At 37.6% G+C, this 18,061-nt stretch overlaps 1 protein-coding gene across 9 annotated transcripts in view; it reads left to right on the top strand.

Annotated features, from left to right (window-relative positions):
* adgrb1a (adhesion G protein-coupled receptor B1a) overlaps positions 1-18,061 on the top strand; it is a 136,028-nt gene that overhangs the window by 55,940 nt on the left and 62,027 nt on the right. For 5 of the 9 annotated variants that reach the window (XM_051721289.1, XM_051721283.1, XM_051721287.1 and 2 more), the window contains exons 3-6: positions 5,587-5,745; positions 8,926-9,030; positions 12,962-13,129; positions 14,251-14,430. In XM_051721289.1, coding sequence (XP_051577249.1) covers positions 5,587-5,745; positions 8,926-9,030; positions 12,962-13,129; positions 14,251-14,430 — 612 coding nt within the window. The remainder of the gene's footprint in view (positions 1-5,586; positions 5,746-8,925; positions 9,031-12,961; positions 13,130-14,250; positions 14,431-18,061) is intronic. The other 4 variants (XM_051721285.1, XM_051721291.1, XM_051721288.1 and 1 more) reach the window with 2 other exon arrangements.

The following is an 18,061-nucleotide window of genomic DNA, read 5'->3' on the forward strand; positions in this document are numbered from 1 at the left end:
TCCGCTCTGGTCTACTGAGCGTCCGCTTGATCTACCCTGACCTGCTTGGTCTCCTGGTTCACATCGGTCTTCGGACTCCCTGTTTGCTCTGCCTTGGCCGCCTTGTCCGTTTTGCCCTCTCGTTTCCCCTGTGCTTTCTTGGACTGCCGGTTCCATGATGTCCTACTCCTCCCATTAACAATTTATTTATTTTTATTGGTGTTATGTTTAGGAGCGCCAGAAGTCACTCCTTAAAGGGGGGGCTATGTTAAACTTGGGACATTTGCCCTAGCTGCCACTAGAGGTCACTAGGTGTATTTAAGACTTTTAGTTTGTAGTTCTGAGTTTTCCTCGTCTAGTCTTGTGATATCCTGATATCTCATTGGTTTATTGACTTCTAAACTTGTTGTCAGTTCTGTTTTGGTATGGGTTCCTGTTTAGTAGTCTTGTTATCTTGTAATTAGTCAAGTCTTGTCATTGGTTGTCTTTGTCATGTGTTTCCCTTGTCAGTTTATTTAAGACATCATGTTTGCTATAGTCCTTGTTGAGTATTGTTGATTGTAACTCTGTTTCCATGTCCAGTCTATTCGGTTCCTAGTTAAGTCTAAGTTTATAGTTTAGTCAAGTCGTTTATGTTTGTCTTGTTTTGGATTCATGTTTTGGATATCAGCACTGTAAATAAATCTGCACTTGGGTTTTCACACATCTTCGTCTCGCCCTGTCTTCAGTCAAGCCTGCCAGAATGTTACACCTATGTACACCCACGTCCATTTGCTCTTATGAGCAGATGTTTCTCTGCCTAAGATTGATGTGCGAGGGGAAAATAAGAAAAGCCTGTTATTTTTCCACTCATCTGTGAGCCTGTGAAAAGTGGGAGGCCCATCTGATCCTTTTAGTGAAGGTGTTTTTGATTTGTGCTGTTTTTTTCCCCTTTTGTTCATGCTGAAGAGAGGCATCCATCTTTGGAATTGAAACGTCGACTTCTCTGACCCACACCTGCAACCGAAGAACGTTCAACCAAACCCTTATTCATATCGCTGTCGTACTTTTGATCTGTTTATCTTGCTCATCAGTAAACCATCTGGACCCCAAGCCCCCCATCTGACACAGGTCTTAAATGCACTCTGCCATAAAGAGGTCAGAGATTTTGTCATTGTGTGACAATTGAAAGACACAGCAGAAGTTTGATTATTATTATCACCGTCAAAAAGATCATATTGTTTGAGTCTATGTGATAAAAGAGATTTACAACTCGCTTGTTCAATTAATTGCTCACCAATGAGCCAATGAAAGAGAATGTGATTGATCGCATGTCACCAGAAAACAAAACAACAGAGCAAACTGCTTTATTGTCTAAACTGTGCCTTATTGAACTTTATATAAATATCATCAATTACCATGCATTGTTCGAAAACATTTGTTGCACAATTAGAGACAGTTTTAATCATAATGAAGAATAAATTGCATTATTTATCATTTAATATATGTGCGTATTTACTAGAATATGTGGAATGATAGATTAAATGGTGTCATTACATATCTGAATGAGTTCTATGTATATTATTTGATTTAATTAAGAGACAAATACACTGCCTGCTGCCTAGAATGTTTCAGATATGCCCAGCAAACATGGGCAAATATGATTACTTGGATTTCTGAATAAATTGGTAACAAAATATGATATATGATCTTCACATCAAATGTTTTTTTTTTTTTTTTTTTCAATAAAGACATGGAAACGTATCATTGTGTGTTGCTAGTTAAAGCAGACTAAGTTTGACTATTGTTGTGATTTAAGTGAGGATCAGATTACATTTTATTTAAAATGTATACAGAAATACAGGTAAATCCAACAGGTTCATATACTTTTTCTCCAACTGCATAATAGGGAACATTATTTCACAGTTTCAAACCAACAAAAATCTCAATTCCAAATGTTACAAATAGAAATTAAATGTTGGCTAGTTTAATGCACTTCACGTTTCAGAGAGAAACCATTACTACAGAGTGTAAACAGCATGTAAATTGTGGCTTACAGCACTAGTAGTGGTGCTTAATTGACTGTGGGTTTGCATGGGGCATTTTGGGGGATGTGGCTCAAAAGGGGAAAGATTATGTGAAGCGTTAAGGGAGCAGAACTGAGTTGTGTTTCCTGCCCCTGGAGTGAGGTTAATCAATGAGATGTGTAAGCACAGCTGTTCAAATATTTTTTTCTAAGCAGGATACTGACTTCAGTAATACACACACATGCACACTGAACAGTGGATTTGACCTGTGAGCTTTAGCCATCAGGAAGAGAGACAGAGATAGACAGAGGGAAAAAGGAGTGAGATGATGAATGGCTGATTTCCTTTTTGCTCAAATACTTCCAGAAGGCCAGATGTTATCTGTTTGGTTTCTCCATCAATAAGAAAAGACATTTTAAGTCTTTGAACCTTTTTTAAAGAGTAAGATAAGATAGCAAGAGGGATTTTTCCTGACCTTTTTTAAGTGTTACATTTTCTCATTTCTATTTATTGTTACATCAGATCACCTTTACATAGTTTTTATAGTTTTACATTTATTTATTTGTTTTTTGGTATTTCTATTTTACTTTCAAATTGCCTATTTAAAGTTCATTCAAAAATAAAAATTCTCTCATCATTTATTCACCCTCATGCCATCCCAAATGTGAATGACTTTCTTCTACAGAACACAAAAAAAGATTTTTAGAAGAATATTTCAGCTCTGTAGGTCCATACAATGCAAGTTAATGGTGACCAGACCTTTCAAGCTCCAAAAATCACATAAAGGCAGCATAAAAGTAATTCCAGTGGTAAAATCTATGTCTCCAAATGTAATTCTGAAATTCAAAGTGAAAATTGAGATTTATAGTAAAAAAAAGGATTGAAATATTGATCTGTTTCTCACCCAAAGTGACTGCCATGCTTCAGAAGACATATATTAAACCACTGGAGTTGCATGGATTACTTGGAGCTTCAAAATTCCAGACAAATTCACTTGCATTGTATGGACCTAGAGAGCTGAAATATTCTTCTAAACATATTTGTTAGTATTCAGCAGAACAAAGAAAGTCATACACATCTGGGATGGCATGAAAGTGAGAATTTTAATTTTTGAGTGAAATTTAAATAGGCAAATTGAAAGTAAAACAGAAAAATTAATTAATAAATAAATAAAACCTATAAAAACCATGTAAAGGTGAGGTGATGTAACAACAAAGAGAAATTAGAAAATGTATCACTTAAAAAGGTCTGGAAACTATCCCTTTAAGTTTAATTTAGTTTAGTTATTTGTTTTGACTTTATTTCTCAGGGCCTCTCATTTATCACCATCTACTGGCATTTTCATGTTAAATAGAGCCTGTTTCAAATTTTATAATATACTTTGTATCAAAAAGATAATTTATTTCAGAGATTAAATTAATTAATCAGAAATTAATTTGAAGTCGTGTTAATTTATTCTAATTTTGGAGTCATGGAAATGTATTTTAGTTTAGTTTCAGTGTTTCTAATTATGTTATTATTATTATTATTATTATTATTATTATTCCAGTTAATTAAAATCTTTTAATTTATTTTTTTATTTTTATATGTTAATAACACTGGACAGAAACACACACTCTCTCTCTCTCTCTCTCTCTCTCTCTCTCTCTCTCTCTCTCTCTCTCTCTCTCTCTCTCTCTCTCTGTCTCTATGGTTTGCATGCTGTCTCATTCAATGTTTTCTGCATGGATTCCAATGACTAGTAGCATCCTCTGGGTGTCAGCACTTACCATGTTTTGCCTTTCACTTTTTGTCCCCTGCAGACAGCTGTTTTAATACACAAAAGCAGAAATAAAAGAGAGTAAAATTCTAAGTAATCAGTAATCTAAATGTACTGCAAGAGCTTTGTTAGTAATAGATGCTCTATTTGGTGTTGTAGGTGGGATTATGTGAGATCTCGTACTGATGATTTCTGTAACTTGAGCTGCAAAGCTTCTGCCCAACTATAAAGGGTAGTCAAGGTGACTTTGAAGGCTTGGTAAGGTTTTCAGCTAGGTGGTATTTACTAATGGGCAAAATGATATATATCCACCCACACACTCATCCACTGAAAACAGGTGCATGCCGCAGCTGTAATGCAAAGATGGGGGAAAAGACAGAATAATAGAGGAGGAGTTCACGAATATAAAAAGCAGAGGACGAATATGAGAATTTAAAGATGACATACTATGCAGAGGTTCTGAATGTACGTGAGCTACCACCGATCAAGAGAAGCACACTAAATTATTGAAAGCATAATAAAAACTACATTATTCTGCCCCTCTTTTCTTCTCCAGCTTGTGATTATTGAGCCAAAAAAGGTTGTACTCTCCCATCGTTTTTCACAGAGAGAGAGATAACCTTATCTCCAAATGGGTATTATTTTTTCCGTATCAGGATTTTTTCTTATTCTCTATAATAAGATTGTATGCCTTACGAATATTCTGACCCTTCTCGTTTTTTAACATACCCATTTTCACTGTCACTTCATATTCCCATTTAATTTAAATACATTTGAAGTCATTCAGCACAGAAACTGAAAAGTTTATATATCATATATATAGTCTGATTTTTACCACTTATAGTCCCCTGTGGAGCAGGGATTGGCTATGCATGCTGTTTATGCCACTTTTCATTGGTTGATGAAGCCATCTGACTTGGTGCATGATTGGTGGATGGGATTAATCAAGTTAGCACTCTGAGAGCTGCCCGGTTCATTTTGCAAGTGATTGTCACTTGCTGTGCAAGGAGGACATTTGATTGTATATTCAAGGCTGAGGCATTGAAGATTAGAATCCATTATGTTTATCAGGTGAATATGTCTCCTGCACCATGCAACTAAACCAATCTCAGCACCCCAAGTAAACAATTTGCCATTAATCGCTCATCCTGCTCAAACAAAGAGATATTGATTCTGCTTTTCAGCGCATGCCTGCTGGCTGATTTGTATCAGCATTGCAGAAAGAGCATAAATAGTTTTTTTCTTGCCTATATGTGGCATAATGTATTAACTTGGGCCTCGCATGAGGGCTACTTCAAGTGGAACCGTCTAGGCGGGGTTTATTTGATATTAACTGGTCTATATAAGGTCAATATGGACCCTCTATATAAAGTAAATGCTATAGTGTTCTAATGCATTCTACTAATTCTTTCTTCCTCCCTTTCTTTTCTGTTCTCATTTTCTGTGTAGACCAGAACTGAGTGTAGAATTACGTACCCTCCCACGTACAATTGATTTGTGAGTAATTAAAAATGTCTGCAGCTGGACATGGTCCAGATTCATGTTCTATTCATGTAGATTAATACATATTTGTCGGGGCCTTTGGGATCAGACAGGCAGCAATGTCTGCTATTAAACATTCATGAGGCAGCAGAACTCAGGGACTCATATCCTACTGGTATTTATGGGTCTATTCCTACATCTTTGTGTCATCATAATGGATTACGAAATAAAGACATTATTGCTTAGCATGGATGGAAATTTAATTTGTGTCATGGAAATTTATTAACAAATGGGTTTTGCTTGGGCATTATGTTCACAGGTAATTTGTGTGTCTATGTTGTATGTGTGGGTTTAATACAGGTGGCTGGAGTGGGTGGGGCAACTGGGCGGAGTGTAGCAGTGAATGTGAGGGCGGGGTCCAGACACGTACACGTACTTGTCAATCACCTCCTGAGGAGGCGTACCTGTGTGAGGGAGTTCTGGAGGAGGGCCGCCCTTGCAACGCACAGCCTTGCATTGGTAAGTTCCTTTTGACGCTAATGCACATGTGCATGTGACTGTTTGACTGTGCACAACCACAAACATCTCTCTACCTCAGTTCCTCTCTGTTTCCTTATAACTCTTACTGCGACTGAATATCCTTACTTCCCTACTGTATAATATGTCAAAAACAGTATGACAATGGAGTAGTATACTGTCCGAATCCTCAGTATTCATAAAATAATTATCAAGAAATACCCAGATTACCTACTATTCCTGGCAAATTCTGAAGTGTGGACTGACAACTGGACACTTTACTATTCCATAATGCCATGGGAGCTGAGGAGATGTCACGTTCAAAATGCTGGATTTAAAAAAATTTCAGACAACCGCGAGTCGAGCGGCTCTTTTCAATTTTAAATGCTAAATAAATCAAGAAAGTTGTTCCTTGTGCTTAAATGGTGCTTGTTTATCAAAACTTGAACAATTTTTTTGCTTGTTGTTATTACATCATACACTCACTTAGCACTTTATTAGGAACATTATGGTCCTAATAAAGTGTTCGACACCTCTTTTGGTCTTCTGCTGTTTTAGCCCACCTGCCTCAAGGTTCGACATGTTGTGCATTCTGAGATGCTATTCTGCTCACTACAATTGTACAGAGAGGTTATTTGAGTTACTGTATCCTTTCTGTCAGCTCAAACCAGTCTGGCCATTCTCCAATGACCTCTCTCATCAACAAAGGCATTTCCGTCCGCAGAACTACCGCTCACTGGATTTTTTTTGTTTGTTTTTGGCACCATTCTGAGTAAACTCTAGAGACTGTTGTGCATGAAAATCCCAGGAGATCAGCAGTTACAGAGACATTCAAACCAGCCTGCCTGGCACCAACGAGCATGCCACGGTTGAAATCACTGAGATCACATTTTTTCCCCATTCTGATGGTTGATGTGAACATTAACTGAAGCTCCTGACCCGTATTAGCATGATTTTATGCATTGCACTGCTTCCACATGATTGGCTGATTAGATAATCGCAAGAATAAGTAGGTGTACAGGTGTTCCTAATAAAGTGCTCAGTGAGTGTGTATCGGGTCATGGGACAATGCCCACGTTCTTGAATGAAGTATGTCTGAAATCTGTTCATACTACTCGCAGACATACCTAAAGAATGTACTGTTTTACCGGCCAAGAAGTGCATTCTCCATCAAATACAGTACATACTCTGACAGTACGCGATTTCTCTCTCTGTCTCTCGCTATCTGACATCTCATTTACATTCTTCACATTTCACTGTAAAACAAGCTGTTATGCTTCCTGTGTGACAGAATAAGAGAGCAATACACTGCAAAAAAATTCTTAATCAGCATTCTTCTTTTGAACACGCTTGAAACAAGATGAATTTACCTAGCAAAATTGTGTAAGATCACAAGGCTAGTTTTGAGAGAAAATATCTTGAATTAGGAACTGTAACAGAGATAGTATTTTCAGGGCAAATGTAGGAGTCAGGAGGCAGCGAAAATAGTCAACGGAAGTACTTTATTACTCTTCAGCTTCGTTCACAAAACTCAAACAAAAAGGGTACTCAGTGGCCAAATAATCACACACAAACAAGTCACTCAATCGGGTTGTACACACACAGCAAGAGTTTCTCTCTGGTCCATCTCTTTATGCCAACTGATGCTCTTTGTCGGCCTTTTCAGGTCTCCCTCCACCATCACTATAACAAGAGACAGGTGTTAATGATAATGACAGCCCAGTTGACGAGCCTTACCACTCTCCCTCTCCTGCAGACAAACACACGACCACACCCTCATCCCCACAGGAACATAAATCTAACAGAATATAGTAAGGGTTACACTTAAAACATAAAAAAAAAAAATTGCAAATGGGGTAAGAAAAAAAAAACTATTTATAAACCAATATATAAAACTGTATATGAAAAGTATATAAATGAGATTTATACTAATAATATAAATTTTAATATAATGATATAATATAATAAATATAATGAATATTATTATAAATATATTATATTAATATTACAAATATTTATATTAACTATAAGCTTTAACTAAGATGTGTTATTAATAAGTGTTATTAATATTATGCAATTTTGCTTCTCATGTAAATAAAACGCTCTCTCTATATATATAATTATTATAAATACAACATTAATATAATATTTATATTTATATAAACTACAAGCTATAAATACGATACATTTGTCTAATTATTTTAATATTATTCAATTTTGCCTCTTAAGTAAATGTTTCTTCTTTTAAGGATATTTGTTTTATTGGAAAACAGGACAAAAATACTGATTAAGAAAAGTCTAAAATTCTTTGCTGTGTAACTTAATACAAACAAGTATTCTCTAAAAGAAGGTTTTTGTTTTTTGTAATTTTCTGCAATTTTGTCTACTAAAGTTAACTTATCTTGTTTTAAAGATTTTTAGATCATTTTCCTGGAAAACAAAACCAAAATACAGAAATATATATATATATATATATATATATATATATATATATATATATATATATATATATACATATTCTTTGCAGTGTAACATAATACAATTATAGAATTATAGACTGATGATAGAATGAGCCATTTTTGTGTGCTTTTCATTGGACCCATAGGGTACAGGCAGTATTCCTCTAAAGGCAAGAGTTTAAGTCCAGTGAAATACAATGGAATGCAAGAGGCCATGCTTGGTAAGGGCAACACTGACCAAGTCACTGTAAATGTGACTGTAGTGAGTAGATCTCCATTTCAGTTTAAATGGAGGCCATGAGTAAATAACCCACTCCATGGTCGAGGCCATCGGCTGCAGATGTCTTCACCTCGATTGTCTGTGTCTCCGTTCCGCATGGTCTGCTTATTTTCATCCTCCATCCACTGCTCGATCCATTTTGCCGCCTTCTTGCACACTGCCGATTCTCAGGGTTCAAAGCATACATTTTGAGGACACACACCCTCTTTCAACCACACATACCGTAAGTGTCAAAATTCTCATGGAATCTCCGATGATGTATGAACACATTTCGTGATTGGTACCAGATACATGTACACAGGTTCACTATTTCACTCCTCCTCAGCTATGTAACATGTTCACACAAAATCCCAAGCATGGCTGATGCTGATTTAGGTGATCAGGTCGCACAGCTCAGCCCAATCAGAAGTCAACTGTAGTTGCTAACCCCACCCCATCCTGCAGGCAAAGGCCGACTTGGCACTCGTAGCCAGTCCCTGCGCTCTGTGGACAGCCGTAAACGGGAGGTCTCAGATAAGACTCGCAGCGGACAGCAGTCTTCCCAAACAGGTAAGAAGACATCAGCCTCCTCTGCTGCTTGGGGTTACACACACATAAACACAAATCCACGTATATGCACACACTTGCAAACTTTGCAAATGATCGTACAATTTCACACACAGGGGAGTAGACTGGATGTGTATGTGGCTATGGCTTTGGTTTTTATGTTGTTGACGTTGCGATTTTTGCTTTGTATGTCTTTTCATGTGTATTATGGCATGGTTCATGGTGGTACATTGGGATGTATGAATCATGGACACCATTGCTTAATCTGAAACTAAAAGAGTTACGAAAGTGTCTTGACTCTTTAGCCATACTATAAAAACAAACAAGAACAAGACACACCTTGCTTGGGGGTGGTCGTAATTGGTTTGCATGCTTTAGTAATACACAATTTGGGCTACTAATATGATGTAATCCTTATTATTTGTATTTGTCTGTATTTTACGTGAATACTGCATGAATTTGTTTCTTTCATTTCTACCATGGCTACAAAAATGAGGCTGTCTCTCCTAAAGAAATACATTTGCTTATTTAATTGCTTGATGTAATTCCAATGTGTCAAACAGTAAAATTCTACAATCATGGTAAATCTATTAATAGAGAGGCTTAGAGCTTCATGTATAAGTTGCACACACACAGAATTACTCTCATCAGAAACAATCAAATGAAAATCTGCAAAAATCTGTGGTTTTACAATGTTTTTAATTTAATGTTGTAAGGAAATGGGATGGTACCAAATGTCTTACGCAAAATTACATTTATAAAGGTAATGGTGCAAAGAAATTATGTATGAATGAGTTCAGAATTCTGTTTTTATGCACACTTTTAGTATTGATACTACACAGGTTTTATGTATGTAGCCCCTAAATGTTGTTAGAATGAGGTTAAATCTTACCCTCTTTTTGTCAGTTTCCCTTTTGACAGTCAACATCATTCTATTGGGCATTCTTGATTCTTCAATGGATCGGAACGATAGTTTAGCTCACGCTACTGGACAGTCATGACACTCCGTTTCCTCCTATTGGACAGTCTTGACAGCCCATATTATCTATTCTACTGCCATGACAGCCAAGTGCTTCCTATAGAGTGCAACAGTCTGGTTCCAGTAGTAAAAATTCTATAAATTTTTCCATACGGGAATTTATTTTTTAAAGCTGCACTATGTAAGATTTTTTTGGTTAAAAATGAACAAATTGCCATTATGGATTGAGTACACCAACAATCAGTGTTCAGAACTGCTGTCCTTTCCTTTTCTGCATATCGCTGCCCCCTTCAGCATATCGTTGCGCCGTTTTGTGGCGCATTCTGCATAACTCGGTGGCCCATGCAGCCCCATTTCGAGGCCGGCCCACCGGGAAAAGTCCCGGTTCTCCCAATGGCCGGTCCGCCACTGGTATTCTGTAATCTGTAGTGGAATACATTTCAAAAGTAACCCTCCCAACCCTGATTATTTTTACATTTAATAAAGTATATTTTATCCCCATCATTACTGAATCCTTGTTTTATATTTTTAGTTTATGTGTTATTGTGTGCATTGCAGAGACATGCTATTGTAATAACTGAGGCTGTCTTCTATTGAACTTGTACCAGCCATATCACGAGTTTAACCTCTTTAATTGAAAATTGTAGTACAATTCAAACATTAATAGTAGATAAAACACTTGAATAATCATATTAAGGTCTACTGGTGGTGGCTGAGGAGAGACCCCTGCTCTCTATTTAAAAGTGCTTTGAATGTAGTGTCAGAAAAGCTATTTAAGTGTAAAATTCATTCAAATACGTAAATAAGTGTTGTTTATATTCATCAAAGCAAGTCATATTTCCGTTTCAAATGTTTAATCGTATAATATAATATCAACATGAAAATAGCACATTATGACTCCGGCTCCAGTAATGATCACACACAGGCGATGTCCAGGTAAGCTCAAATTGGGAGATTCATCTACCAGAAGAGTAGTGCAGCTTTAATGATAACTTATAAATCTTGAGGTCTGAGGTTGTTAATTGATGGTATAAGTGCCTGGTGGAGCCATCAGTCCACGTTATTTTAACTTCATTTAAAAAAAAAAAAGATATTTAATTTGTGTTGGTTAACTACACTACCCAGCTAGGGATTGCATAGCCAAGTCAACTAGTTGCCTATAATTAATGTAGTCGACACTGTCAGCCTGAAGTCGACTAGTCACTTTCCACGTGAAATACAAAATGCATCTGTAGAAAAATACAGCGGGTGGTGGATTTCCCTTGCCATCCTACGTTTCGGAAGATTCATATTAATGAGGGAAGCTCTGCCTGATTTGTTAGTGTTAAGTTTAGTGGTTGGGTCATAGAGCCTACCTGATGAATATTACTTAACCAATCAGTTATCACTTTTCTCATTAATATAAATTATTATTCCCCTGCCATCTTACGTTTCAGTAACTCGCCAGCAGGTGTGTAGGCCGATGACTCTGCACTGAAAGAGCGAAGGTGCTCAAATGTACTTTGATAAATATGGCACAGATGCCACAGACCTCCAACACATGCAAAGTGGCCTTTAAATATACCAGAAATACGAGTGCTATACATAATCATTTAAAAAGGCACCTACTAGTGCTAGTTAGTGATTTTCAACATGGTCAACACAACTTTATGTGTTTGGGCATCTGACCTGGTTGCTGTTTGCTTCTTCAAGAACACGATTTGGCGAGTTAGAAAAGAGCTTCAAGTTTGAGTATGATGACATGACGGAATACATCCCCATCCTGCATGCTAGATCCCCTGTCCACCTGTAATCAACTCTACAAGCGACTGCAAGAGGAAGGGGAAACCACCAGCAGATGCAGGTAGTCTACGTAGGCTAATCTAAATATGTTTAGACACTTATGTTAACTTAATGTTACAGCTCGACACATGCCTACCTATTGTTGCACATTTTTTATAAAATGATGCTTACAAGGAGATAACATAATGGTTGATGTGTATTCCATTAAATCCGATCCGATCGAATTTGACTCGGGCTCGACCAGTTAAAAATCAGTAGCCGTGCAACCTCTACTCTACCGATGATCCTGCAGAGCAAGATCCACCAATCAGAGAAATGCAGCCAATAAAGTGCACCAAAAGAGCTATGTAGTGACAGTCCACATCCATGATGCACTTTTTCTCTTCACTCTCACACTATATACTGTATATATTTGTATATTTCTGAAAATTTAGCAATTAAGTTTATATATTGTTTTGTTACTTATAATCAACAAGTTTAAATCAATAGTTTTTTTAGGTTTATTTAGATCATTTGCAGTGCTTCATGGGATTGTAGTTCATTCCCTCATTTAAGACATTAACTACACAGTCTTGTACCTTAGTCTTTTTGTTAGATTTTTAAATACTGGTTTTGCTTCAAATCAAAGTTTGTGATGTGATTCACCTCGGAGCTAGGTTGTTTTGGTTCATGGCTTATAACTTTTTTTCTTTTTTTTTTTTTCTTTTTTTTATAAGGATTTTATGAAATCCCTAAATAAATAAAAAATAATGGAAGAATATTTCTGAAACCAAGATGGCTGTAAAAAGTGGCTGAGCACTGTTGCGCTCTATTGGACATTGAGTATTTTTATATTCCTGTGGGATTACTCAATGATTTCTAGGCTAATCCAGTTTGACATCTCTGTAAAACCAGCTGACAGATTTTAAAGTGTGGCTGATCTAATGGACAGCCTTATGTAAATGACTGACTTACATATCAAAACTGAAAGCGTGAACTTCTCCTGTGGGTAAAGGCTCAGAATATGGCATTAGCCACACAATGATTTAGAGTTACCCTTTCCTGTTAGATGAAGTGGCTAATCCTGCATTCTAATTAGTTTTGGCCCTTTTCCTACCCTTTCGTCCACACCTTAAAACCCACCCCCTGCCTCCCCATCCCATCCCTGCCCCCACCTCCCCCCACCCCTCTTAGTGGATCCTCCGTCGGGTGAGGAGTGGTCTGCGTGGAGCGTGTGTTCGGCCACGTGCGGTGAGGGCTGGCAAAGCCGCACGCGCTTCTGCGTCTCCGTGTCGTACAGCACGCAGTGCAGCGGGCCACTGCGCGAACAGAGACCCTGCAATAACACTGCTGTGTGTCCAGGTAAGCACAGCCCACCTCAGGCCTCTCCTCACCCCCACCATCTTCCTTATCCACCTCCTTTCACCCGTCCCAAATCCACATAGCTCCACTAACTTTGCCCACTCACCATCTAATCACTGCCTACCTGAGGCTCACTCTTCCTGGGCTTCAGTGCACGGCTGCTCCTTTCTCAACCCTGGACGCTGGAGAGCAGTGGTAAGGTGTTATTGGGTTTAAGTTCAGAATAAGTCTCTATAGTTCCCACTGCATATAGGATGGTGTGTTTTTGTCTCTGTTTTTTATGTCTCTCACTCTCTCTTCATCCCACCATTTCAGCATCTCAAGGGACCAGAGAAATGTTTTATTCCAAACTCTACTGGCACGCACATCAGAAATAAACACGTGTCTGCCCAACATTGTATTAAAGGGATTGTTCACCCAAAAATTTAAATCTGTCAGAATTTTCAAACCCAGATGACTGGGTTATAAACACATTTTAAATTCACAGTTGTTCTTTTTGGGGGAACTATCCCATTTAATGTTAATAATTTAATGTGGGTAATGGTTTTCTTTGAATTTGCCTGACAAGCGCAGTTTTCTTCTTGTGTTGACACAGTTCCCATTGAAACAGGAAGTTTGGGTGGGATATATTGAAGGGCTCTTTCCTTCTTTTTTTTTTTTTTTAATAGCCAATATGCTTTTGTTACATCACAGCCATGAACTTGGTAGTTTGTAGTTGGTGGCAGGTTGTATTAGGGGCAGCGGCATTCTTATCCTTGAGAGCATTAGATTGGACAAAAGTCTGTTGTCATCCATATTTTTTATCCATTTTCCTGGAAGAAAGAAACCATAGATTTCAAATCTAAACTAAAAGTCTATGCTAAAAGTGAATTGTGTCAACATTTTAGAGTACACTAGCAGATAGATGGCCTCAAAGCTAACAAACAATGACTAAAAACTAGAAAACTCTGATTTAGATTTTAACTTTAAGATTCAGAACTTGGAGCTGAAAACTGTAGTTCAGGTTTTTACACACAAAGAGTTCCACATGTACTTGCATTTACATTCCCTCATTAAGTTTTTCTCTAGTGCATGTGTGTGTCTATAGAGGTGTGTCTTTCTCTCTATAAATCATACCCTAGCCGCTCTGATTGCAGTGCACGGGGCATGGGACGAGTGGTCTCCATGGAGCTTGTGTTCTTCAACGTGCGGCCGTGGCTACAGGGATCGCACACGCTCCTGCAAACCGCCACAGTTCGGAGGAAACCCCTGCGAGGGTCCGGAGAAGCAGACCAAATTCTGCAACATCGCTGTGTGCCCAGGTGATTTTTGGGTCTTTAAATACAAACTGTCTCATGCAGATTTAATGACTTCCATCAAGCTGCACAATTAAAGCCTAATGCGAGGCAGTGTGGGAGAAGGAGTTTGAAAGGAACTGTTGTGAAGTTCACAGAGAGACAGTGATTTAGTAAGTCTTTAAATCACTGCAGATTGGACAGCTGTTTGGCAACCCAAAGCCTTTCCTCTCCCTTGCAATATATCTTTCAACAATGGCTCCTTTTTATGCTCACTCTTTTGCTTTGTCTGTCCTGCTTTCACTTTCTCTCTGTCTCTCACTCTGGGTTTGTGTAGTGTAGCAGTTAAGGCTCAAGGCTGGTAATCAGATGATTGCTGGTTCGATCCCCACAAAAAGCAAGCCATGAGCCATCGACTTTGTGCCCTTGAGCAGAGCAATAAGTTCATGGTGGTGTAATATTGCAAAATCACATTAAAGTCCTAGACACAAATTTCGCCTGCCCTGGTCATGTACAGTGGGTAAGCAAGCAGACTGAGTCTTACTACCGTGGAGAGTACCGCCACGTGAAAACTTTAAATTCTCACACGTGAGACACGTTAGCAAAATCACAGCCAGGAGGTGCAAAGGGTCCATGTACTTTTGTGTCTTTTCCTTTTTTGAACCCAAAAATGAAAAACAAATTTTTTAAATTTTTTTTTCATTATTGGTTTTAACACTGATTAATAAAATAAGCAGAAAGCCTACAATTTCCTGTTGACCATTTCATTTTCTGTAATAAAGAGATTGGTGGAAAATGCTAAATTTTTGTTTTCCTTCAGTATTTAAAAAAATAGTTTACACCTTGAAATGTATGATACGTGCATGTGAGCGGCACTGAAACACCCCTTTCATCTGATTGGTCAGCTTGCCCTGTCTTCTGTAGCCTACTGCCTTAATCCTATTAATGCCTTAATCAATATTAGGCTAAATATTGTCCCGAACCCCCACTAACTGCAAACTATGCATGCCATGTGTATTGGAATCTTGCTGCTTGGCACATCATGGTGTTGTTGCCTCTAATGAACGACACGTGAGAGTTCGCAAGCCACATCACTTGGCCATGTGCTGACTGAGAGTTGGTCTATTATATATTATTTTTTATTTTTAATAACATTGTATGATTTTGTAGTACCTGTGTATTCATGTCCCATTGATAAATGTCATAAAAAAGTTGTGTCACTTTGTATAAAAGCCCCACGAGTTAATATGAGTTAACACAAGTTTATTTTTGACATTTAATAATATATTTACTTAATGTTCATACAGGCTGAAGCAATTACGTCGGCAGCACACTCTATCAGCAATACGGCTTACAGAAATTAACATTGCACTTATGGAGATAGGGTGACTAGACGTCCCAATAACAGGGACAGTCCTGATTTTACACGCCGTGTCCCACGTCTTGATGGACTTGCATTCGGGACAACTTGTGTCTGAATCTTAGCTATTAGAATTTTATGTCCACTCCAATCCATGTTCATGATGCCAAAACATTAATTTATTCGCTTTTATCCAAAGCAACAGAACTCTTTTTTATGACATTTATCAGTGGGACATGAATACACAGGTACAACAATATCATACAATGTTATTAAAAATAAAAAAATAATATATCATAGACCAACTCCCAGCCAGCATATGGCCAAGTGATGTGGCTTGCGATCTCTTACGCGTCGTCCATTAGAAGCAACTACACCATGATGTGCCAAGCAGCAAGATTCCAATACATATGGGATTCATAGTTTACAGTTAGTGGTGGTTCGGGACAATATTGAATGAAAATTGAAACAAATTTGCAGAGCAATCCCAACTCTAATTCTAGCTGATAGGATTAAGGCAGTACAGAAGACGGGGCGGGTTCACAAATCAGATGAAATGGCGTTTCAGTGCCGATCACATGTATGTATCAAATATTCAAGGTGTAATTTAATTATTTAAACACTGAAAGAAAACGAAAATTGAGCCACTTCCCCCTTTCTCTTTATTCCTTTTTTAATAGAAAATGAAACAGTCAGCAGAAAATTAGTTTGTATCTGCTTATTTTATTCATCAGTGTTAAAACCAATAAAGAAGAAACCGCATTTTTCGTTTTTCATTTTTGGGTTTAAAAAGTAAAAAAGAATGGACGCAAAAGTACATGAACCGCAAAGGGACACTTTTGCCACCATCGTTTAGTAGTGTGAAGAAAGTGAGAGTTATTATGATAAAATTTTTAATATTATTTGTATTGTATTTTTTACATTTTGATGTTTAGAAAGCGGTCTAACAATGCAAAATTAATGGCAACATTAAAGTTGTAGCTTAGTTAGCTCATGAATTGATATACCTGAAATAAATGCTTGAATGTCAGCCTTTTTCATTAAATTAAACCTGTTGCTTCATAGATATTAGCTATTTAATTATCTTCCTGAAAATCAAAATGAAAATACATTGTGTACATTCATAATTTCATTTGTTAGCCCTAATGAAAAAACAACAACAATGCATTTAATTAATGGTGTTAACCCGTGTTATAATTGACCCAGCTAGTCGGCAGGATTAGACTAAAAGTGTTAGACCTGCTCATAAGCGTGATGAAATATATGTGTGTGTGTGGGCAGGTTTCGGTGGTTTACGAGGAAAAAATTTTAGATTACAAACTGGTAATTATAAGGGATTATGCTATAATTGTGGTTTATGAGGACATTTCTAGTGTCCCCATAATTCAAACGCTTAAAAAACATACTAAACAATGTTTTTTTTTGTTTGTTTTTTTTTTGAAAATGTAAAAATGCAGAAAGTTTTTTGTGAAGGTCAGGTTTAGGGGTAGGGTTAGGGGATAGAATCTATAGTTCGTAGAGTATAAATATCATTATGTCTATGGAGAGTCCTCATAAGCCACTCCAACGTGTGTGTGTGCTTATTTTGTTGTTTTTAAATAATATTTCTGAAAGTTACAGCGGTTGGTGAGGAGTAGTTAAAATCACGGATCTGTCCTGACATCCTCTACAGATAAAATAACCATAGTATCACGATGGTATTTCGTAGTAAAATAATTGTAACACCATATTACTGTAGTAACACCATTAATATAATCAAAATTATGTTTTCTGCCAAAAAAATCATAGTTACTACAATATTACTATAGTAAAACTACCTTTGTATTATTTTTTTATTTATTATAAATAATAATAAAGAAAATATTAAGAGTGGAGTTAAAAAATAGAATGGGAAGCGAGTAAAGACGCTGACTACCACCCCTGGAACTGCGAGTTCGAATACAGGGCATGCTGAGTGACTCCAGCCAGGTCCCCTAAGCAACCAAATTGGCCCGGTTGCTAGGGAGGGTAGAGTCACATGGGGTAACCTCCTCGTGGTCACTATAATGTGGTTTTCACTCTCAGTGGGGTGTGTGAAGCCTCCACATTTGCTATGTCTCCACGGTAACGTGCTCAACAAGTCACGCGTTAAGTTGCGTGGATTGACGGTCTCAGAAACAGAGGCGACTGAGATTCGTCCTCTGCCACCTGGATTGAGGCGAGTCACTATGCCACCTCGAGGACTTAGAGCGCATTGGGAATTGAGCATTCCAAATTGGGGAGAAAATGGGAGAAAAATCCCCCCCCCCCCCCAAAAAA

The sequence above is a fragment of the Myxocyprinus asiaticus genome, chromosome 16 (assembly GCF_019703515.2).
Source record: "Myxocyprinus asiaticus isolate MX2 ecotype Aquarium Trade chromosome 16, UBuf_Myxa_2, whole genome shotgun sequence".
NCBI lineage: Eukaryota > Metazoa > Chordata > Actinopteri > Cypriniformes > Catostomidae > Myxocyprinus > Myxocyprinus asiaticus.